Here is a 24,618-nt window from a genome sequence, read left to right on the forward strand (position 1 = left end):
TTTCACTTCGGTTAAAATTGAATTCATAAACAGGGCAATGCTTGACGCACAACGAAGAGCTGCTGGCAAAACGCACGAAAGTGCTGTTTGAATGAATGTTTACGCGCCTGCTTCTGCTTACCACCGCTCAGTCAGATACTTAGATACTTGTATGCTTGTATGCTCAGTCAGATTATATGCAACGCAGGACACACTAGATAATATCTAGTAATATCATCAACCATGTGTAGTTAACTAGTGATTATGATTGATAGTTTTTTATGAGATAAGTTTAATACTAGCTAGCAACTTACCTTGGCTTACTGCATTCGCGTAACAGGCAGTCAGTGTCCTTGTGGAATGCAACGGGAGAGAGGCAGGTCGTTATTGCGTTGGACTAGTTAACTGTAAGTTTGCAAGATTGGATCCCCCGAGCTGACAAGGTGAAAATCTGTCGTTCTGCCACTGAACGAGGCAGTTAACCCACCGTTTCTATGCCGTCATTGAAAATAAGAATGTGTTTTTAACTGACTTGCCTAGTTAAATTAAGGTATAATATTTGACATTTTAATTTAAAAAATAATATAAAAGAAATCGGCAAACCGGCGCCCGAAAATACTGTTTTCCGATTGTTATGAAAACTTGAAATCGGCCCTAATTAATCGGCCATTCTGATTAATCGGTCGACCTCTACTTGAATCCACTTTGAACATCTATGGCAAGACTTGAAAATGGTTGTCTAGCAATGATCAACAACCAAAGTGACAGAGGTTGAAGAATTTGATAAGAATAATGGGCAATTGTTGCACAATCCAAGTGTGGAAAGCTCTTAGAGATTTACACAGAAAGACTTACAGCTGTAATCGCTGTCAAAGGTACTTCTACAAAGTGTTGACTCAGGGGTGTAAATACTTATGTATTTCATCAAGTTAGCAGACGACACAACAATAGTGGGCTTGATCACCAACAACGACTAGACTTCATACATGAAGGAGGTGAGGGCAATCGGAGTGTGGTGTCAGGAAAACAACCTTTCACTCAACGGAGATGATCATGGACTTCAGGAAACAGCAGAGGGTGCACCCCTCTGTCCACATCAAAGGGACAGCAGTGGAGAAGGTGGAAAGTTTTAAGTTCCTGGCCGTACACATCACAGACAAACGGAAATGGTCCACCCACACAGACAGTGTGGTGAAGAAGGCGCAACAGTGCCTCTTCAACCTCAGGAGGATGAAGAAATTTGGCTTGTCATCCAAAACCCTGACAAACTTTTACAGATGCAAAATCGAGAGCATCCTGTCGGGCTGCATCACAGCCTGGTACGGCAACTGCACCGCCCTCAACCGCAAGGCTCTCCAGAGGGTGTTACGGTCTGCACAACGCATCACCTCGGGCAAACTACCTGCCCTCCATGACAAGTATGTAGCGAGGACCAGCCAACGAGAGCATACAGGTCTCAGTGGTGGGTAGTAATCTAGCTAGCTTCTTTACAAAGATTTGATGTAGTCAAGACAGGCACTAGCAGATGGTTTTATAGACAAACTTGTTGCAGCCATAGGTTATATATATACTAGTCGAGTCAGTTTGGCTACTTTCTTTCAACTTTCTCTCTCACCCTCTGTTCCACACACACACACACACACACACACACACACACACACACACACACACAGACACAGACTGTCACACACACGCGCACACTACTCCTCTCTCACCCCTCCCCCACAAGCAGAGCACAGCGCACCAGCGCTTTCGAGTCAAGCAAGCAAGTCTCCATTGAAGAAAAAAAAGTCATTTAAAACACATGTATTTTGACTATAACATGTATTTCGACCATCTAGATATCCCCAAAAATTGTGTAATCATATTAAATGCCTATCCTTACCCTGAAATTACATAGGTTGTCATTCAACTAATAAAGCATAATATAGCGCAAGCCATTTTAGCATTTGAATGCCGAAGGTGCAGGGCAGATGTGCAAGATCAGGAATAGGCCGCCTACCTCACATTGGTCAGCGTGCAAAGCTGGGCACAGTCCTCAGTTTGACTAGGCTACTGATATTGCCTGGGGTTGTTCGGCATGCAAAATGACATGTAGATCAGTGACTGTCAACACAGTTACATGCTTAGTTCGACACTGAAGGAGAGGACACATCAGTTGTCACAAAAGATGAGCGGTATTTTCGGACGGTAGAATATAGTATGAGCAAGAAATTAGTTAACCAGCGATTCGTAACAAATTGATGGATTTTTGTTCAGTTTGAGAATGTTCCTAGTCGAGTGATGTTCAATACAATAAACCTGATAAAGATTTTAAATAGATGTGGGCAGGCTGAGGCTGGCAACTAGTAACTCATAGCTAGATATCATTCTCACAATCAGATCAGTTTACAAGATCTAGATATATGTGAACTAGGCCTTCATGAGCTCACTGCTGATATTTGAGGCAGATCTTTTTTGAAACACTTTGGCTCCTCATGAAGAGAGATGGCAATCTCTGATGTGAAATGTGTTTTTCTATGGAGGCAATGTGTAAGGTAATGTTGTTTAATTGCTGAACGAGGTGAGGTGTAGCATGTTGGGTAAGGGAGGGATGAGCAATGTCTTGTCTGCCAATGTCTAATGGATAGACATGTCAGGTTGACTCCACAGCCCCAGGTACAACTGTAAATTCTGAGTAATGATCGGCCTTCAAAAACATGTCTCAACTCTTCAGTGATGTTGGGAAGCTTGGATAGGGAATAAAAACACGTTTCTCACACTCTTGACTGCGGACTACGCAGTGGCAATTTCAAGGTGGAAGTTTATGCCCCAAAAATCACATTAGCAGTATGGAGTCAGCTTTCTCTCAAAATTATCTGAAAATTGGATCTCTTTTCAATAACAGTTCTCCTCCTCGGTAAAATACGAGCTCGCTAATGAGCAGATTAGACTTGTCATCTTTTTTTGATTTCAACATGAGCAATGTGGACATTCATTCTAGAAGAAAAATTGGGTTACTTGTAAAAGTCACTGCTGTAAATTGTATTTGAATCTGCTCGTGACATCTCTGCCCTAAAGGCAAGGTGAATAATCATACGATCTCAGAGAATGTCAGGCTATTTTCCCAGTATCTTCCAAAGTTTATAAATGGTTAGCTGACAATGTCATGAAAACGATGAGCACACTTCGAAGGGGCAGAAGGCCTTGTGATGTTACGGTTCTGTATGGCCAGGTAGCTATCAACAATGACAAGAAACTGCATGTGGTGAATCATAAGTGGATCGTTTCAGCTTGTTTGATCTTGTTCTTGATACCATGTCTTGTTTTGGTGTTTTGACTGATGTCTTGTGTATGCTAATATGACAAAAATTTGCTACCTAGCTAACCAACAAATGTAATGATAATATTTCAGAGACAGGTACTCATTGTTTAACTTTATTTATGTTTTCAATTAATATTGAAGACGAAATATAGTTTACACGTTATCAACAATCTAAGCCAACCTTTTTTGCCCCATAGTTGTGCACACACCGGTTTTGTTGCTAAACATCAAACCCGTCTATAATAACACACTGGTCCAAGCGTGTTTATTTCCCAGGTAAACTACCGCACATAGACATGCACATAAGTAGCGCCAGACAGGAACTCCTACAGTTAAACTATTTTGTATTATAACAGTTCTAGCCTAAATCCTCCCATTACACCACCAGTCAAGTGGCTTTAAGTTGGATGCATCCTATCATGGTCATGGTGTGACCTGTGAGCAATCTGCAAGGCAGAAAAAGTTTGCACACATATTGAATTAGCCTATGCAGGCATTAAGAAGACATGGATGTCAGACCTCTCCATGTGACAGGGTTGTGTAGGCTACTTCAAAGGTCTAACCACATTAACTTTGTTAACCGAAATGCTAGTATAGTACAGTTGTCGGAAGTTTACATACATACAAGTCGGAAGTTTACATACAGTTATGTTGGAGTCATTAAAACTTGTTTTTCAACCACTCCACAAATTTCTTGTTAACAAACTATAGTATTGGCAAGTCAGTTAGGACATCTTCTTTGTGCATGAAACAAGCCATTTTTCCAACAATTGTTCACAGACAGATTATTCCACTTATAATTCACTGTATCACAATTCCTATGGCTCAGAAGTTGACATACACTGAGTTGACTGTGCCTTTAAACAGCTTGAAAAATTCCAGAAACTGATGTCATGGCTTTGGAAGCTTCTGTGGTGTACCTGTGGATGTATTTCAAAGCCTACCTTCAAACTCAGTGCCTCTTTGCTTGTCATCATGGGAAAATCAAAATAAATCAGCCAAGACCTCAGAGAGAAATTTGTAGACCTCCACAGGTCTGGTTCATCCTTGGGAGGAACGGTTTGCAACTGCACATGGGGACAAAGATCGTACTTTTTGGAGAAATGTCCCCTGGTCTGATAAAACAAAAAAAAAGGGGGAGGCTTGCAAGCCGAACAACACCATCCCAACTGTGAAGCACGGGGGTTGGCAGCATCATGTTGTGGGGGTTCTTTGCTGCAGGAGGGACCAGTGCACTTCACAAAATAGATGGCATCATGAGGGAGGACAATTAGGTGAATATATTCAAGCAACATCTTAAGACATCAGTCAGCAAGTTAAAGCTTGGTCACAAATACTTCCAAAGTTGTGGCAAAAGGGCTTAAGGACAGCAAAGTCAAGGTATTGGAGTGGCCATCACAAAGCCCTGACCTCAATCCTGTAGAAAATTTGTGGGCAGAACTGAAAAGGCGTATGCGAGCTTAGAGGCCTACAAACCTGACTCAATTACACCAACTCTGTCAGAAGGAATGGGCCAAAATTCACCCAACTTGTGGGAAGCTTGTGGAAGGCTACCCAAAACTTTTTACCCAAGTTAAGCAGTTTAAAGGCAATGCTTCCAAATACTAATTGAGTGTATGTAAGCTTCTGACCCACTGGGAATGTGATGAGAGAAATAAATGCTGAAATAAATCATTCTCTCTACTATTATTCTGACATTTCACTTTCTTATAATAAAGTGGTGATCCTAAGTGACCTGAAACAGGGATTTTTTTACTTAGATTAAATGGAATTGTGAAAAACTGAGTTTAAATGTATTTGGCTAAGGTGTATGTAAACGTCTGACTTCAGCTGTATTTGTAGAACATTGCCTTTGCGGTACAATAAGGAAGCAAATATGGCCAGTGAAGAGTTAATTAACAACTTTATTGATACTGCCTTAAACAATGTCAACAACTTGTTTCCTAAAGCGACACTTTCAGGAAATTTGACAGGAATAAAATAGCTTTGCTGTGTTGTAAATCTCAGCCAGCCAGGCACACACTCCTTCCTCTCATATTTGTGGACAGCACAGCATTGGTTGTGTTTTGGAGCTGGGATGTGCGTGAATCATAGTGGAACTCGTGGACTGGGTATGTAAAAAAGGGTTGCTCATTGTCATTTCCTCCTTTCATAACATACTGTAGGCTTCCAGTGTGAAGGGCAGACATGGTGCACAATGCCTGAGACAGCTTCCACCCATTCTTCCATACCTGCTCCTTCACTTCCTCTTCCAGGGTTTAGGATTGTGTTGTACACTTCTCATTGTTTTAGTGAGCTTTGAATTCAGAACAGCCTATTTCCTCTTTCTGTAGAAATTGACAGGAATAAAATGGCCATCATCTTTAACCTGTCAAATGTAGGCTGGAAATGAACATTTGCCCAATCTCCCCCAAATAAAAACTCATTTCATAGAGGCATTCTTTATCTGACAAACTGTTATTGGCAAAGTGTCTATTTTCTCAGATGACTGAAAGGTCATAGACTGCCCGGTGTGAATTTCGACTGTCGCTATGACAACAGCGGTGGGGGAAATTTAGAGGAATCATTCATGTAGAATCAGTGGATGAAAAGACTGTGGTGATGGCCGTTATCAGGAGAGCAGTAAATAAAAAACTGACCGCAGGCTGCAGGGGAAGTCATGCTGAAGGTTGCTCTCTTCATTGTCTGACATCTCACAGAGTACAAAGCAGCTCCACACTCAAACATGCCTATGTGTCGATGGCACCAGCCCCGAAGGCAATCAGGAAAACAATCCCACTTCTGTTATATATATATAGTCCAGCGCCTCAGATGACCGTCTTATAGATGGCCCCATTAAGCACATGTCAGCCTTTACCATTGTGCAGGTGAGACTTTCCTTTCTTCCCCTCAACCTGTATGTGGTGAACTCCATTAAGGGAGACCAGTGAAAAGGCTACAACATGATAACTTGAACCCATCTGGTATCCACTTTTTGCAAGACGAAAGGATACTTTTCTATTGGGTCATAGGATCATAGAATGGAGGATCGTCCCTTAGATTAAGCTTGTCTTACACCAAAGGTGACTACTAGGTCTACTTATAAGGTGATATGGGCGATGTACAACAGGTGAGGCAATTATGCACATCATTTCCTAAAAGGTCATTAATTGCAGTTCAAACACAGATTAGACATGCCCAGAACCTCTTACATGTTTACAATTAGGCCTAAGCCTGATATTTTTAATTATGGGAGAATGTGTAGTCTATACGCTATTGTGTGTCAATGTGATTGTGAATTCCCAGTACCTCCAGCCTCCAGCCTATATATTTAACTGGTGGTGGTCCCTGGGAATCACTACCATACGCCTAGTGGTGGCTGTGGCTCTGGGAATGGTGCTTGCTTTGCGGTGCCTCAGAACAAATGTGAAAATTGAGTGTCTACCCCTCAATTCAGTGTGTCCACAAAGGCTTGACAGCCACAGTATTTATTTGGCAGCGCTGCTCTGATAGAGAGAGGCCCTTTCCAGGGGCTTTGCCCAAAGAAGATAATATCCCAACTTCTAAATGTTATGGGTTGGTTGGTAGTCAACTGGCTTATCAAACTGAGGGTTAGATCAATCTTAGTGCCTAGCCGTCCTGTATGTTGTAGGCCTATGCTCTGCTCTTTAGTTTTTCTTAAAGGTCACTATTTTTTTCCACCTAAAGCTTATCGTTTTTTAATGTTGATTTTGTCCCTTTGTTCTTGTAAGAGGCACATGTTGATTTCATTAACTCCTATAGATCATATGTTACAGGGAGATTTAAAAACAGGGAATAAAGCCTAGCCTATATATATCCTAACTCTTGCTCTCTACCTTTAACTTTAAGCCCAGTCTGCCCTTCAATAGAACTCTGGATGCCTCAGAAATTCACCAAAAAGTTAGGCCTAATGACAATCAAGCTTAGAGCAAAGTTAGCATCTAGGATTAGGAGTAGTAGTGGATCTCTCCCCTACATCAGTTAGCGTTAGCGTGGGACCACCTGGCCTCTGAACTTGGCCACAGTACAAAGGAATGTGTGGGATACAGTGATTGTAAACATGTGCAGCCCATAACCCACGAGCCACTGCGACCTCTCATGATGAGTTCTGTTTTTTTGTGTCCCCCAACCCATCAAATTTGCCCATCCCTGGTGTACATCGTGGTTCCCTCAAAGAGAGAACATTTTATAATTTATGCAACTGGTGCTGTTTCTTTTCACAAGAGTGGCGCGTGTAGCTTGTTGTCGCCCAATCACAAGTCATCAAACCGGCACTAGGCTACAGTCAAAGAGCTAGAGCCTCCGTGTGGCAAGTTATTAGGAGATATCCAGGCTAATCAATGGAAGATGGAATTAAAGTGACAGAACTTAAAGTGAAATCAAAAGGATTCAGATTGTTGAATAGTCACATGTACAAGTGTGATTATTTATTTATTTACCTTTATTTCACTAGGCAAGTCAGTTAAGAACAACTTCTTATTTTCAATGATGGCCTAGGAACAGTGGGTTCAGGAGCAGAACAACAGATTTGTACCTTGTCAGCTCGGGGATTTGAACTTGCAACCTTTACGGTTACTAGTCCAACGCTCTAACCACTAGGCTACCCTGTCGCCCCTTGATTGCAGGGTACAATGAAAATCTAAGGCTCAGAGCTCCAACTAAGGGAAATAAAAAAATGAAATGGTAATAATATAAATAAATAGCACTATATACACTGAACAAAAATGGAAATGCAACATGCAACAATTTCAAAGATTTTAATGAGTTACAGTTCATATAAGGAACTTGACTGGCAATACAGATATGCATCTGTTGGTCACAAATACCTTAAAAAATGGTAGGGGTGTGGATCAGAAAACCAGTCAGTATCTGGTGTGACCACCATTTGCATTATTTAAATAGGGTATTTCTGTTTATGTTTTTTTATACCTGTTTTTGTTTTGTCATTATGGGGTATTGTGTGTATATTGATGAAGGAAAAAAATATTTCATCCATTTTAGAAAAAGGCTGTAACGTAAAAAAAAACATTGAAAAAAGGAATGGGGCCTGATACTTTCTGAATGCACTGTATCTAAACACATACACTAAATCACCAAAAGTATGTGGACACCTGCTCGTCAAACATCTAATTACAAAATCATGGGTATTCATTTGAAATTGGTCGCCCCCTTTGCTGCTATAACAGCCTCCACTCTTCTGTGAAGGCTTTCCACTAGATGTTGAAACATTGCTGTGGGGACTTGCTTCCATTCAGCCGCAAGAGCGTTAGTGAGTTTGGGCACTGATGTTGTGCGATTAGGCATGACTCGCAGTCTGCGTTCCAATTCATCCCCAAAGTGTTTGATGGGGTTGAGGTCAGGGCTTTGTGCAGACCAGTCAAGTTCTTCCACACCGATCTCGACCAACCATATCTGCATGTACCTATCACTCCAGAGAATGCGTTTCCACTGCTGCAGAGGCCAATAGCGACAAGTTTTACAACACTCCAGCCGACAGTTGGCATTGCGCATGTTGATCTTAGGCTTGTGTGCGTGCGGTTGCTCGGTTAATCAAGCCTACCACTGTAGTGTCGTCTGGTCATTGTCCTGTTGAAAAACAAATGATAGTCCAACTAAGCCCAAACCAGACGGGATGGTGTATCGCTGTGGGATGGTGTATCGCTGCAGAATGCTGTGGTAGCCATGCTGGCTAAGTGTGCCTTGAATTCTAAATGAATCACAGACAGTGTCACCAGCAAAGCACCCCCACACCATAAAACCTCCTCCTCCATGCTTTATGGTGGAAAATGCACATGCGGAGATCATCCGTTCACCCACACCGCGTCTCACAAAGACACACAGGTTGGAACAAATAATCTCCAATTTGTAATCCAGACCAATGGACAACTTTCCAATGTAAACTAATGTCCATTGTTCGTGTTTCTTAGCCCAAGCAAGTCTCTTCTTCTTATTGGTGTCCTTTAGTAGTGGTTTCTTTGCAGCAATTCGACCATGAAGATCTGATTCACACTGTCTCCTCTGAACAGTTGATGTTGATGTGTCTGTTACTTGAAGTCTAATCAACTTATCCTCTGCAGCAGAGGTACAGTAACTCTGGGTCTTCCATTCCTGGGTCTGGGACTTCCATTCCCTCATGAGAGCCAGGTTCATCATAGCGCTTGATGGTATTTGCGACTGCACTTGAAGAAACTTTCAAAGTTCCTGAAATGTTCTCTATTGACTGACCTTCATGTCTTAAAGTAATGATGGACTGTTGTTTCTCGTTGCTTATTTGAGCTGTTCTTGCCATAATATGGACTTGGTCTTTTACCAAATAGGGCTATCTTCTGTATACCAGCCCTACCTTGTTACAACACAACTGACTGGTTCAAACGCATTAAAAAGGAAAGAAATACCAGAAATGAACTTTTAAAAAGGCACACCTGTTAATCGAAATGCATTCCAGGTGACTACCTCATGAAGCTGGTTGAGAGAATGCCAAGAGTGTGCAAAGCTGTCATCAGGGCAAAGGGTGGCTATTTTGAAGAATCTCAAATATAAAATATATTTTGATTTGTTTAATGCTTGGCTACTACGTGATTCCATATGTGTTATTTCATAGTTTTGATGTCTTCACTATTTTTCTACAATGTAAAAAATGAAGAAAAACTCTTGAATGTTCAAGAGGTGTTCTAAAACTGTTGACCGGTAGTGTATATGGAAAAATATGCATTTTAAAATTTCAACCAATCGATTGGTCGAAAGAACAGATGACTCTTTGTCGACAAAGATTTTTTAATCAGTTGAGAACAAATTCTTATTTACAAAGACGGCCTACACCGGCCAAACCCGGACAACACTGGGTCAATTGTGCGTCGCCCTATGGGACTCCCGATCACAGCCAGTTGCGATACAGCCTGGAATCAAACCAGGGTGTCTGTAGTGACGCCTCCAGCACTGATATGCCAAGCCCAAAAGTCCCCAAATTTTGGGGGGATTGTATTTCAAGGGGTCTTAAAATTCTGAATGAAATAGCAAAATGATCCTTGGTATGACCTTCTTAATACAATTCCATATAGCTTAGTTGAACCCCTGCCCCGTCTTTGACAGGGTTTAGACTGTTACATGTTTTAATAGGCTACTCTCTGGGTGTAGTCAGACTGAAGGTTATGGACCTTCATTATAATTCAATGAATAGGCTAGTCATGAATGTGTATTTTGAAGGTGAGTGTTGTGTGTGCTTTTCTTGGCCTCACTGATCTTCTGTCTTTTGTTTTAGTGTTCTGACATTGTACAGTTTGTTTGTCTAGACAGATTTAGGCTAGTCCCAGTATATTCCCACCCAATATGATTTCAGATGGATTTTGCACTCTCATTGTGCCTTAGAAAAATATTGAGTGAAAAGGCTTGTTATGCCTGTTTTGAAGAAGCTGTGTGGTACAGATCCAGCAAGGTAACTGTCTTGCCCCCTCATCTTTCATCATTCATCCCCATTAGTCTGTCAAAAGAGGGCTAGTGCACATCGTCTCAACTGAGGGCTTGGATCGATGTGTCTCGGAAGGCCTCCCTGCTAATGAAAAACAATTGTTTTTTCCTCCACCTCCCCAGGAGCCAGTGGAGATCTATGTGTAGCCCCTGGGCCCCAGGCTAGCTTACTGATGGCCCACATTCTGGCTTCTTGCAGCCTGTGTGCAAAAATACGGCCATATTTGGCAGGGCCTCCGCTCTCCATCTCCATGGTGAATAATGTGCTGGTTCTATAAGTAGAGTGCCAAATTCAGCACCATGTATTCAGCTATTAGGAAGTGAAGAGTGAAGAAAAACAATATATGAGGTGTTGACAAAATCAGGGTTGTTAATAGTTTGGGCTCTAATGTGGGGCTGCATTGCACTGTGAATGCGAGAACATGGCCAACCAGAACAGTAACACTCCTGTTTTTTAAAGTAATAGATGTTTAAATCGCAGAACATAAATCACAACAAAATGCAATTCACCAAGGTCTTTTTACCTAGCTATATTACTTCAAGTTACCAGCATGCACTGTATTCTGAAAGTATTCAGACCCCTTCGCTTATCTCATCAATCTACACATAATATCCCACACAGACAAAGTGAAAACAGGTTTATAGAAATGTTTGCAAATCTATAAAAAATATAAACATAAATACCTCATTTACATAAGTATTCAGACCCTTTGCTATGAGACTCAAAATTGAGCTCCGGTGCATCCTGTTTCTATTAATCATCCTTGAGATGTTTCTCCAACTTGATTGGAGTGCACCTGTGGTAAATTCAATTGATTGGACAAGATTTGGAAAGGCACCTGTCTATATAAGCTCCAACAGTTGACAGTGCATGTCAGAGCAAAAACCAAGTCATGAGGTTGAAGGAATTGTCTGTAGAGCTCCAAGACAGGATTGTGTCGAGGCACAGATCTGGATAAGGGTACCAAAACATTTCTGCAGCATTGAAGGTCCCCAAGAACACAGTGGGCGCCATCATTCTTGAATGGAAGAAGTTTGGAACCACCAAGACCCTTCCTAGAGCTGGCCACCCGGCAAAACTGAGCAATCGTGGAAGAAGGGCCTTGGTCAGGGAGGTAATCAAGAACCCAATGGTCACTCTGACAGAGCTCCAGAGATCCTCTGTGAAGATGGGAAACCTTCCAGAAGGACAACCATCTCTGCAGAACTCCACCAATCAGACCTTTATGGTAGAGTTGCCAGACAGAAGCCACCGCAGTAAAAGGCACATGACAGCCCGCTTGGAGTTTGCCAAAAGGCACCTAAAGGACTCTCAGACGATGAGAAACACGATTCTCTGGTCTGAAGAAATCAAGATTGAACTTTTTGGCCTGCATGCCAAGCGTTAAGTCTGGAGGAAACCTGGCACCATCCCTACTGTGAAGCATGGTGGTGGCAGCTTCATGCTGTGGGGATGTTTTTCAGCGGCAGGAATGGGAGACTAGTCAGGATCGAGGCAAAGATGAACAGAGCAAAGTAAAGAGAGATCCTTAATGGAAACCTGCTCCGGAGCGCTCAAGACCTCAGACTGGGGTGAAGGTTCACCTTCCAACAGAAAAACAACCCCAAGCATACAGCCAAGACAACGCAGGAGTGGCTTCGGGACAAGTCTGTGAATGTCCTTGATTGACCCAGCCCAAGCTTGGGCTTGAACCTGACCAAACATCCCTGGAAAGACCTAAAAATAGCTGTGCTGTGACGCTCCCCATCCAACCTGACAGAGCTTGAGAGGATCTACAGAGAAGAATGGGAGAAACTGTCCAAATACAGGTGTGCCAAGCTTGTAGCGTCATACCCAAGAAGAATCGAGGCTGTATTCGCTGCCAAAGGTGCTTCAAAATGTACTGAGTAAAGGGTCTGAATACTTATGTAAATGTTATATTTCTGTTTCTATTTTTTATAAATTTGCAAAAAAATTTAAAACCTGTTTTTGCTTTGTCATTATGGGGTATTGTGTGTAGATTGATGATCATTTTAATATTTGTATTAATTTTAGAATAAGGCTGTAATGTAACAAACTGGAAAAAGTGGAAAAAGTGAAGGGGTCTGAATACTTTCCAAATGCACTATACATGTCTCTTGACTCAGATTCTAAAGATTCAGTGAATATATCCAAATGTTAGAATTTCATGAAACGTGAGCTTAAAGGCCCAAGTTCAGCAGCCTCAATTTACAGGTGGAATGTGGAGAATCTGACAAACTATTTTCCTGCATAACAAGATAGCAGACCTTGCCCGTTCTGTTTAATTATTAGATCATTCTTTCCATGGTCGGCCCTCTAGAGATGACCTGCCGGATTGGGAGTGCTGTGGGAAAAATCTCAGAGGAGTGTCAGGAGAAGAGTGTATGAAATGCAGGATGTGTTATCATCAGCGTGTAAAGTTTCTGTAGACTCGCTCACTCACTCTCTGCCTGTTCTGCTCTCTCTTGAGTGTCAAAATGTTTTGTTTTTGCAGGGGGAGAGTGAGAGGATTCCAAGAATCAGACCATGTTCAAGGCAGTGCTGAAGAAGAACAGAGACGGAGGGAAGGGGAGCAAGAAGGAACCAGGTATGTTGAGTTATGACTGAACTGCTGCAACCACAACATGGTCACTTTGATCATTGTGCAGCAACATGTTTCCCTTAGGATAGCTTATTTCACACATAGACCTGTCTCAACCTGTCTCCATTATTTGTCTGGTTTTATGGCCATCTATGAATTGTTTAGACCTACTTTTTATTCAGAATAACAAAGGATATTATTGGAAGTTCAATGGCAATATCAAAGGGTTTGTCATAATAGGCCTACATAGTAATTTTACGCCTCAAGTTAAGAGGTAGAAATATGCACATAGAGTTGAGAAGAAAGCACAAGAAATATGGCTAATTTCATTGCTGTTCATAAACATTTCATCATCTGAGCCAACATTTGTAGTGAGCAAGCAGTTCGAACATACACTATATATGGTCATAAACTGGTGTCACTGCCACTGTCACTGTCATTGACCATTTGTCTTTGAGTCATTTGCTTGAGGCTCAGGGTATAGGCGTAGTGCGTACACACACACACACACACACACACACACACACACACACACACACACACACACACACACACACACACACACACACACACACACACACACACACACACACACACACACACACATGTATAAGCACCATGGCTCCATGTTTTCAGTGTTTATAAACAGTCTTTATTGGCTGTAAGTAACCACTAACACAGTCTCTGTTTCAACATGTAAAATGTTGGACTAGAAAGGGGGCTAGGATAATGCACAGTTAGGCCTTATCATTGCAGTGAGAACAACGCTGGAGGATTTTGAACTGGTATAATAATTGACACCACTGTTATTGTCAGTTTGATATCCCCATCAGGACGCAGGTGTTGTTCTGGCTCGCCCATGTAACCTTTTGGATTATTAACAATTTTCCATTGTAACAGGGAATCCATTTTTTTGTGTGAGTCACTCAGCAGTGCTAATTCATTTCTGACTCACCTCTAGCAAACATAGACCAGGATCTATCTTTTTATAAACATGACATATGCTAATACGAGGCTATGTTCTCTGGTCTAGACTCTCCTACTATAGGAAGGAACAGTTGTAGCTAAGTAGCATAATAGGTACTATATAGCAGTACAGTAGTTAAGTATCTTCTGCTCATATTTGCCTTGTCCAGGGGCTGTTTCATACAGTTGAGTCAATTTGCTCTTCTTTTTACGGGATCTCCTTGAGATCAGGCTGCGGCTTGCCTCTGTTAATATAACAGTTGACAAACTGTGAATACAAATAGACACTGGCTATCTTCCTTCTGTGTCAGGTTACACCTCTCACATCTCTCCCACACCCTTTCTCAGTATGCGTCCCAAATGGTACCCTATTCCCTATGTAGAGGCCCTGGTCTAAAGTAATGCACTATATAGGGAATTTGGGACACCCCATATGACAGTAAGAGCCACAGTTCAGGACTGTATGAGGAATGTAACTGCAGGCCCTTACTCTGAACACATATCCGTTGACTTGGGACCTTATACTGTACGGCAGGGTGGCCCGCGTGTGATTTTTAAGCAAAGAATATAATATCATTATTATTATTTTTATGACATTTTATTGTTGGACATAAAATACTATATAAACACCAGCTAATCAGCTCCAATTGATTTTCATTTTGGAAATCTGTTCCAAAGTATTCCCATGCATAGTAGACAGATATGTGATAGTATACAAATGTACACAAGGTTTGAAATTATGATGTTTTAGTCAAATGTTATATCTGTTTTGCAGTCTACAAATTATTTGTAATTATGTTTCGGTCCCCTGACTATCTGCTCAAGAAAAAATCATCCCACGTTTGAATCTAGTTGATGATCTCTGCTGTAGAGGCAATGCATCACAGTAGTCGGCGATACAGTAGTCTCCCGCAAGGGTTACTATGATACTGTCCATTCTAGTTTGCAATCTTGAATAGCGATGTTGAAAGCCAATGTAATGTTTTCAGTAAAGGTGTTGAAACCTGTCTAACTTGTTATGAATCAATCTCTGATTACCAGACACCCATCGTGTGTCAGCCCAGTCAGTCACTACTAGGGTTACAAAGGGTCGGAAACGTTCCGTTAAGTTTCCGGAATGTTTCGGAAATTTTCCATGGGAAGTTAAGCCTGGGAATTTGGGGAATTTAGCTTAAATTCATCAATAAAGTTAGCTTATAACAGTGAATATTTTTGGGGGGATACACATAAGACAATTCTTGGTCTTGTGGCATATTTTGGTTTAACTATCCCCAATTCAATGGAATTGCAGCCCTCTGCATGCACAGCTCATTCTTCCATCACATGTGCAGTGCACTCTTCCATCACATGTACAGCTGATTCTCAAGATCTTGCACACTAATGAGATGCTATTGAGCCCACACTACTACACTGTCTGAGCCAAGGACTACATGCTTTCTGGTAATATTTGATTACAATACTGGGTGGGGTTAATATATTTTATGTGACATACATTATATTTTGTTAACTAGTAAATAGTAGCCTACAGCAAAGTGTATTTAAATCATTTCTAACTTGTTAATGATTTCTGCTAGTTAGTTTTTGCTACCATGTAGGTTTTAGCTTGATTGAGCCTGCTAACTGAGGAGTGTTAATTCACCTGTTTCCATACATGTTTATTTTTAAAAGACTTATCTTTACAAAGGATTTGTTTAATATAACTGCTTAACTATATATATGTACATGGAATTGTATTTATTTATTTGTACTCATTTTTTTACTAATCTTTACAGGAAAATGTCACAGGCACTATCTGATATGTGGAGACATTTCACTGTAGCTAATGTAGAAGGAAAAGCTGTGTACATTTGCAAATACTGTGCCAAATCATATGTGAAGAATGCAGCAAAGATGCAGAATCATTTGGCCAGGTGCATAAAGTTCCCTCAGCGCTCACAACAAGCAACCTCTGACAAAAGTCCCTCTACTTCTATTAGAGGTGTAAATGATTAATCAGACACCATATCGATAGCAACAGCTCATGGTCCTCCAGGAATCAGAAGTTTTTTTTTACTAAATAGAGGAACGTAGTAAGAGAAATGCTGATGAATGTCTTGCTCGAACTGTGTATGCAACTTCTTGGATCTGAGGCGCTTTCCCCTGTTGCCTCCATCATCCTCCAAATCCCACCAACATCAGCCACCTCAGAGCGCAACTGGTCCTTGTTTGGGAACACACACACCAAAGCACGCAACAGGCTGACCAATACAAGGGTTGAAAAATTGGTGGCCACCCGGGGAAATTTGAGGCTTTTTGAGCCTGACAACGAGCCATCCTCAAGAAGGTTGGAAAGTGACAGTAAAGATGAGGCCTCAGAGTCTAATGTTCAAGAGGTGGACATTGAGGAGGTCCAGGGAGAAGACATGGAAGCCTGAGAGGAAGACAACCAAAGCTTTAGTTTCTAGACTGTCATTTTACAGATGTATGTTGAAGATGTTTTTTGGAGATGTGATGGATCATTAGAGATCATTCAATATTCCCTTTCTTTTGTTGTTCAGTATAATCATCCCATGTGAAGAGTCAACTAATTTAAATAAAGTTAAATTCGTAACTTATTATTATTTTTATATATATATTGGAAGGATTTAATCATTTGCAATTATGTCTACTTATGATAAGGTAAAATGTTTATATTTCTGTCTCCATATGATATGGTAAATATATCCAATGAAAAAAAACATCTACATTTAAATGATATTAATATTAATTTGCATACATTTTCACTAATTCCCATATATTCTTGTTAATTCCCATATAGTCCTGTTTATTCCAACGGAACGTTTCCACCTCTGAATATTCCCCAAAATCTGCAACCCTAGTCACATTCAGAGGCGAACACACACAGGACTGCTTGCAGTAGCTGAGCTGTTGGATGTAAATGACGGGAATAAGCTACATCACCATTTCCCCCAGCTCTTTCCCCAGTTAGACGCTATCCATCAAGCAAAAGCAGGTCTCGCTCCCTTTCCCATGCTGGGACAATAAAAGTCAGCCACTCCTCTCCTCTATTCAGGGCAGGACAGATGAGCTGCCTCAGCCTTTGATTTCTTGGTGGCAGTCATTAGTGGTGGTCATTCAGTCACTCTGTTGTCCTTATAGATGGGGTCACTCACTAAAGCCAGCAGGACCTCCGGCAGTAGGTAGATATAGAAAAAACAAATGGTCATTTACAGTATATATATATATATATATATCAGCATCTTTTTCAGTGACTAGCAGAGGAATTCCAATTCCAATTGTTTCAATCTGTAAATCAAGAATTGGCCATTCATTGGAATGAAAGAGTGGTAGCAACAAAAAGGCTTTGGTTTTAGATATTCAATTATTACTCTGTAAATAAATGTTACATTTGCGTAATAAACGGGAAACCAGGTATTTGATACTTCTTTATTTCTCCTGAAAAGATCCATTTGTTTGTAAAGTCAGTGCTCATCTAGGGGGGGCCTGGAATAAGGTTAGTAACACAGTAGTCCTGGAAACGGTCATACTAATCAGAACGGGTACACTGCAGAATATCAAGTGCTCTCCGTGCCTCGATTGTAACATATTGCACATAAAATATTAAATGAACCGTCTGTTCTGGTGTGAATAAAGATTGTATTATGCTTCCAAATGGTATTGGACAGAGAAATAATGCTTAAATCTACCATCTGGTCCAATACAGTTGAGTCAAAATTCCCTTTTAATTTGTGAAAATGTGATTGTTTCCTCATGGCACATTCATATCTGACTTATGCACAAAGATGAGCTTTTATATCGGAATTGGATATGACTGGATATGGGATATTGCTTACTGCTGTGTTTGGAATTGTTTGAGATATTGGATAACGCTTACTGCTTACTGCTGTTTGGAATTGTTTTGAGCACCCCCCCAATTCCTCATTTAACTCATCAAATCTATTTGTATTCGTTATGGATGGGTCACAACAGTCACCATTGAGACAGCATTAACCAGTAGAGCATTTCTAGAGAAAACATGACAGAGAGACCAGCAATAATTCAAGTCAACCCCCTTTCCCTGTAAAGAGAATGACAGCAATAAATGCTTTACAAAAGCATATCAAAAGTCCACAGAGACACATGTCATGGAAATTAGTGGCAGGAAAAATCTTGATAATTGTATAATTGCATGATAGCTGGGCATATGTTCCTCATAACATGGTAGCTGTGGTCTGGAGGCAACTTAAAAGGAGTCAGGGAAACTTGGCCCCCGTACCAGACGGAGCGCAGTCATTAGGCTGCCTCTAGGAGCCCCGCATTGCCAGGGTCCACAAACACACCATTTGCTAATTCACTCCTTCCCCTTCTTTACTCCTACCACTACTCCACCTCATCCAAATCTGCTGTACGGAACTGGCCTTTTTAATCCCTTCTAAGTACACTTTTTTTTATGGTCTGGCATTCCGGAAGTGGGATACTGGTTAGCTTTGGCCTCTGGACTTTGATGTGAACACTTTATTTAAAAAGGTCACATTGCCAGTAGGCCTCACTGACGTTTATGGATTTGAGGCTCAAGGCACCGGGAGCTCAGTGGATTATGTAGTTGTAAAATTAAACTTGTCTGGATTAATTGGTATTCTCTTTGAGGATATACGCTGGTTTTATGGAGGGTTCCTCCTGTTAGCCTCTTAACAGCTATGAGGTGCAGTTGGCAGGGTGCACAGCAGCAACCATAAGGGCACAATATGGGTTTTTAAAGGAGTGCTCTGGAAGAAGCACTTAGGAAATTGTTATGGCCAGCATGGGAGATATTTCACTTCGTAATATCACATTGAAACATGACATTGACATTTCACTTTAGCTTCTACTGCCAAATCAATTTGTCCTTGAGACATTTTCAGAGTTAAAGTATTCCTATCTGTGTGACAACCTGTAAAATAGGCTTACATGCCTTTCGTCTGTCATTAATTATTGGCAAGAGGCTTTCAACTACGTCTAAAGATACGTAGTGGCCCATATATTTGAAAGTCCTAACTCTGATGCATTGAAGGTGTTATGTATTTTATGAGTTGGAGATGGAGCGAAGCTGAACTGCGGGCCCTATCTCGTCCCTCTGGCAGACTAGAACCACATGAAGAGAGTCTAATGTTTCAGTGTACTGTCTTCCCTCTGAGATTTAGCACTCTGTCTTTGGGGAGCGCTACAGCTACATACCTACATCCCTTTAGCGTTTCGTTCCTCACAGCAGGACCCTCAAGCTCTATTCCTCTGATGTCTTACTTCCCAGCGCAGAGACCGCTTACTTTCTAGAGTAAAGTTTTACCTTTACCTTCCAACTGTTCTGTCTGGGGAGTACTACTTTCACATTCCACCAGTTCCCTCTCTCTTAATGTAGTGATCAGAGCCCAGAGCCAAGGGTAACTGACTGTGAAGGCTCAGGCTGTGTGGGCTGGACTCACATCCCTCTTGCGGCTCCCAGCTCTAGATATAGCTCTATCTGCTGAGCTGGAGGAGACAGCTAGCTGCCAAACAGAGCTGTCTGTTTTGGCCAGTGTTAATCACACTAGCATGTCCTTGCCTTGTACTCTCTGGGGCGGCTAGGCTAAACTGCCTCAGCTACTCCTCACCACTGACTACCTTGCCCGCTACCAGTTGGCAGGAGCCCTACGAGCTCGGCCACACGCCAACACACCGGCCAGCTAGTCAGAGGAAAGTAAGAGTCAGTACAGAGTGGGCCCAAGCACACTGCACTGGCTGCGCTAACCACTAGTCTGAAAAGCGGAGACAGTATCCACAGCAAACTGAGCTTTTTCATTCACCAATAATGTAGGCTACAGGTGGTGAACCTAGCCCTACACGTACCCAATTTGCTGACTCGTCTTTGTCAGCAGTTGCGGGGCAATCTTACTTCACTAGGCCTACCTATACAGTGTAAAAATCTTATATTTGTTATATTTTACTGTACTACATAGCAGGGTTGGGGGCAATTTCATTTAAATTCCAGTCAATTCAGGAAGTACACTGAAATTCCAATTCACTTCAATGCTTTTCAATTAGGACATTTTGGAATTGGAATTCGGTTTACTTTCGGAATTGAAGGAGTTGGAGTTGACCCCAACACTGCTACATAGTATGTTATCATGCCATTGTATTTCGAAGTAGATGTGTTATATAATTATGACGTTATCCTTTTTGATAGGCTAAGTCACATCTTGCTCATGTGGAGCAAGACATGGAGGACTTGGAGGACTAAACATGTCATACTCCCACTGATATGTTCAATTGCATGGACCATGTATCTATACTATGGCTCAGTTGATGATACCACCTTGCACATTTACAGATTCCCAAGCAATTGGAATGCACTTCATTGATGTTCCTGTCATCTCATCAGATCTGGCATAGCATCCAGCCAGAGACTGAGGAACATGGCCACTGACCTTTCCTTCAAAGAGCTCCCACAGCAGGCGGTGGTTTTGCTCTTCAGACCAAAATCCAATTGATCCAAAATCCAAAAAGTAAACTGTGACAAGAATGTACCACTTTATTACTTCTGCTTCTTTCTCAAGCACACTGTTCTTTAATAAGAGCAATGTTTAATCAGGACTTTGAGCTCCAAAAGGCAGCTTGTCCCATGTCATTTATCTCTCAGGAAATGAAAGATTAAACAAATATAACAATCCTGCCGAACACTAATGAGTGCACATGTGTGTGCGTGCGTGAGTGTGTGTGTGTGTGTGTGTGTGTGTGTGGGGGGGTTAGGGTTGTAAAGCTAATTGTAATTTACCAAAGTTACCTAAATCTTCAGTCATTTTGGTAATTAACAGAATCTATGGCAATCTATCGTAACTTTGGTCATTTATACTTGAATAACGTTAAAAAAATGTATTAATATATAGTATTAATTTATTATATCTGCGTCCATATTGTCAATGAGTTTCTAGTTGATAGACCGTATGGTTCAAAAGAAAATAAATTAATACATTTAAAAAGTATTTAATCAATGCCATTATTTTTTATTAACTATGCATCTCTTCCAACTATTGACTTTTTTCACAACTGCCACCAGTTTGACGCCAAAACATTGACAACAAATACATATTGACAGTAGAATAAATAATAGTTTCTAAAAATATATATATTAAGGATGTTTCATGCTTAAAACCTCATATTAAACACCTATGGTATTCACTAAATTGATGGTTTATTTTTAGGACGATGTTTTACAGCTTTGTCATTCTATTAAAAAATGTTTGCATCTTATTTAATTATTTCATGTATTTTACATGTGATAAAGTCACAGAGGGCTAGATTATTACAGACACCTGTGATAATCTGAAGTACTCAAAAGGGCCACTAGATGTCTTGTGATATATTACATAAATCCTTGAAAGATACTGAAATTCTGGTTGTTTACTGGTAAACTTAGAAAGTTTCCAGTTATATACCCTCCTTTTGCTACCCTAGTGGTGGTGGTGGTAAGATGTAGGCCTCCACGTTGTTCTCTCAGCTGTGAGGGTGACTGGTACAGGCTGTCTCGATAGAGTTTCTGTGTGTTTGGGACATCGGAGGGTATGCCTAGTTTGGTGTTGAGGGGCAGACAAAAGAGGAAAACACATGGCTGCCACTCAGGGCTGTTGTCATTCTAGTGTTCTGCTGTCCAATTTTGTCTCGGCCGAAGCCCTGAACATTCACAATATTGCAGTGATTAGGCCTAAAAATGTGTTATTCAAGTCAAACATTCCCCTGTAGAGTCAAATGAATTATTGACGCATGTTAAAAACATCCACAAAGGAGGAAAACAGGATGAAATCTTAAAGAATGGTTTTGTCTACTGTATCGTGAGAGATATTCTGTATGTGTGAGGATTTCACTTGAACAGACATGTTTGTCACAACTAAGCCTAAATTATTCCGTGAAAAGTGAATCTTAGTTTTAGTGGCTGCATACAAGGGCCATTCTTTGAGTGGTTGAAATTCTATCCAGCAAATTGTGTCCAGAATTGTCTCCATACCATTGACATTTAAACATCGTGTTTTATGCTGTTGTTGCTGCCTAGTTAATGTAGCCATGGTGAGCTTAGCCCTGTATTTTCCTAAATTTCTGTCAGGGAATACATTTATTGGCCTGTATTCATATAGTGTGAGTGCTGACCTGTCCATGTAATCTTATTCATTATGCAATAGGAAAAACTGGTCCTAGATTAGCAAATCCTACTCTGAGACACTTTGTGACTATGGAACATTGGAACCAATGGAGCTCCTCAGTTATCCTTTTTAGATAAAACTATTCTATAAATATCACCAAATAACCAAATTAAACACACTGTTTTGCAATAACGGTCTACAGTAGCTTCAACAGCACTCTAGTGTAGCACCATGGTGTAGCCGGAGGACAGCTATTTTCCATTCTCCTCTGGGTACATTGGCTTCCATAGTAAACCTAGGAGGCTCGTGGTTCTCACCCTTTCCATAGACTTACATAGTAATTATGACAACTTCCGGAGGGCGTCCTCCTTCCTATCAGAGCTTTTGCTGTATGAATGAACATCTTGTCCATCCAATCAAAGGATCAGAGAATGAATCTAATACTGAAAGCATAAGCTACAGCTAGCTAGCACTGCAGTTCATAAAGTGTGGTGAGTAGTTGACACAATGAGAGAGAAAGACAATAGTTAAACAGTTTTGGATAAATTAATTTATAAAAAAATGGAGAAGTTGCAGAGAGAGAGAGAGCTAGCTATATGTTGTATTTTTTTCTTCTTAGTTTACCTTTCACTTCACTAAGCCTACTCAGCAACCTGACTCAAACAGAGAGGAATGCTTTCAGTTTTATTAATTTATTGTGTAACTGCTATACTGCATGCTGGAGACTGTACTGCGTGATTGTATGCATTGATTGGGTTGTTTACTAACATGTTAGTTCTAGTTAGTTGACTATACCGTTAATATTTTGGTATTTTTGGTATTTGATTAGGATCCCCATTAGGTGTTGCAAAAGTAGCAGCTACTCTTCCTGGGGTCCACACAAAACATGAAACATAATACAGAATGACATAATACAGAACATCATTAGACAAGAACTGTCAAGGACAGAACTACAGTTGAAGTCGTAAGTTTACATACTTAGGTTGGAGTCATTAAAACTCATTTTTCAACCACTCCACAAAATTCTTGTTAACAAACTAAAGTTTTTTTAAAGTAGGTTAGGACATCTACTTTGTGCATGACACAAGTAATTTTTCCAACAATTGCTTACAGACAGATTATTTCACTTATAATTCACTGTATCACAATTCCAGTGGGTCAGAAGTTTACATACACTAAGTTGACTGTGCCTTTAAACAGCTTGGAAAATTCCAGAAAATAATGTCATGGCTTTAGAAGCTTCTGATAGGCTAATTGACATCATTTGAGTCAATTGGAGGTGTACCTGTGGATGTATTTCAAGGCCTACCTTCAAACTCAGTGCCTCTTTGCTTGACATCATGGGAAAATCAAAAAACATCAGCCAAGACCTCAGAAAATAAATTGTAGACCTCCACAAGTCTGGTTCATCCTTGGGAGCGATTTTCAAATGCCTGAAGGTACCACATTCATCTGTACAAACAATAGTATGCAAGTGTAAACACCATGGGACCACGCAGCTGTCATACCGCTCAGGAAGGAGACTCGTTCTGTCTCCTAGAGATGAACGTACTTTGGTGCGAAAAGTACAAATCAATCCCAGAACAATAACAAAGGACCTTGTGAAGATGCTGGAGAAAACCGGTACAAAAGTATCTATATCCAGAGTAAAACGAGTCCTATATCGACATAACCTGAAAGGCCACTCAGCAAGGAAGAAGCCACTGCTCCAAAACCACTATAAAAAAAGCCAGACTACGGATTGCAACTGCACATGGGGACAAAGATCATACTTTTTGGAGAAATGTCCCCTGGTCTGATGAAACAAAACTATAACTGTTTGGCCATAATGACCATTGTTATGTTTGGAGGAAAAGGGGGAGGCTTGCAAGCCGAAGAACACCATCCCAACCGTGAAGCACAGGGGTGGCAGCATCATGTTGTGGGGGTGCTTTGCTGCAGGAGGGACTGGTGCACTTCACAAAATAGATGGCATCATGAGCTGAAATAAAGCTGAAATATATAATTCTCTCTACTATTATTCTGATATTTCACATTCTTAAAATAAAGTGGTGATCCTAACTGACCTACGCTACCAAATTTTTACTAGGATTCATTGTCAGGAATTGTGAAAAACTGAGTTTAAATGTATTTGGCTAAGGTGTATGTAAACGTCTGACTTCAACTGTACATACATTTTTAAAAAGGCACACGTAGC

The 24,618-nt window shown here is 40.8% G+C and overlaps 1 protein-coding gene across 4 annotated transcripts in view; it reads left to right on the forward strand.

Annotated features, from left to right (window-relative positions):
* Window positions 1–24,618, forward strand: part of LOC112235851 (protein TANC1) — a 266,252-nt gene that overhangs the window by 23,926 nt on the left and 217,708 nt on the right. For all 4 annotated transcript variants that reach the window (XM_042316348.1, XM_024404398.2, XM_024404414.2 and 1 more), the window contains one exon: window positions 13,243–13,335. Coding sequence is in view for 3 of the 4 variants with exons in the window: in XM_024404398.2 (XP_024260166.1) it covers window positions 13,275–13,335 (61 nt within the window). In the remaining variant the exon portion in view is untranslated. The remainder of the gene's footprint in view (window positions 1–13,242; window positions 13,336–24,618) is intronic.

This window comes from Oncorhynchus tshawytscha, linkage group LG03 (assembly GCF_018296145.1).
Source record: "Oncorhynchus tshawytscha isolate Ot180627B linkage group LG03, Otsh_v2.0, whole genome shotgun sequence".
Lineage (NCBI taxonomy): Eukaryota > Metazoa > Chordata > Actinopteri > Salmoniformes > Salmonidae > Oncorhynchus > Oncorhynchus tshawytscha.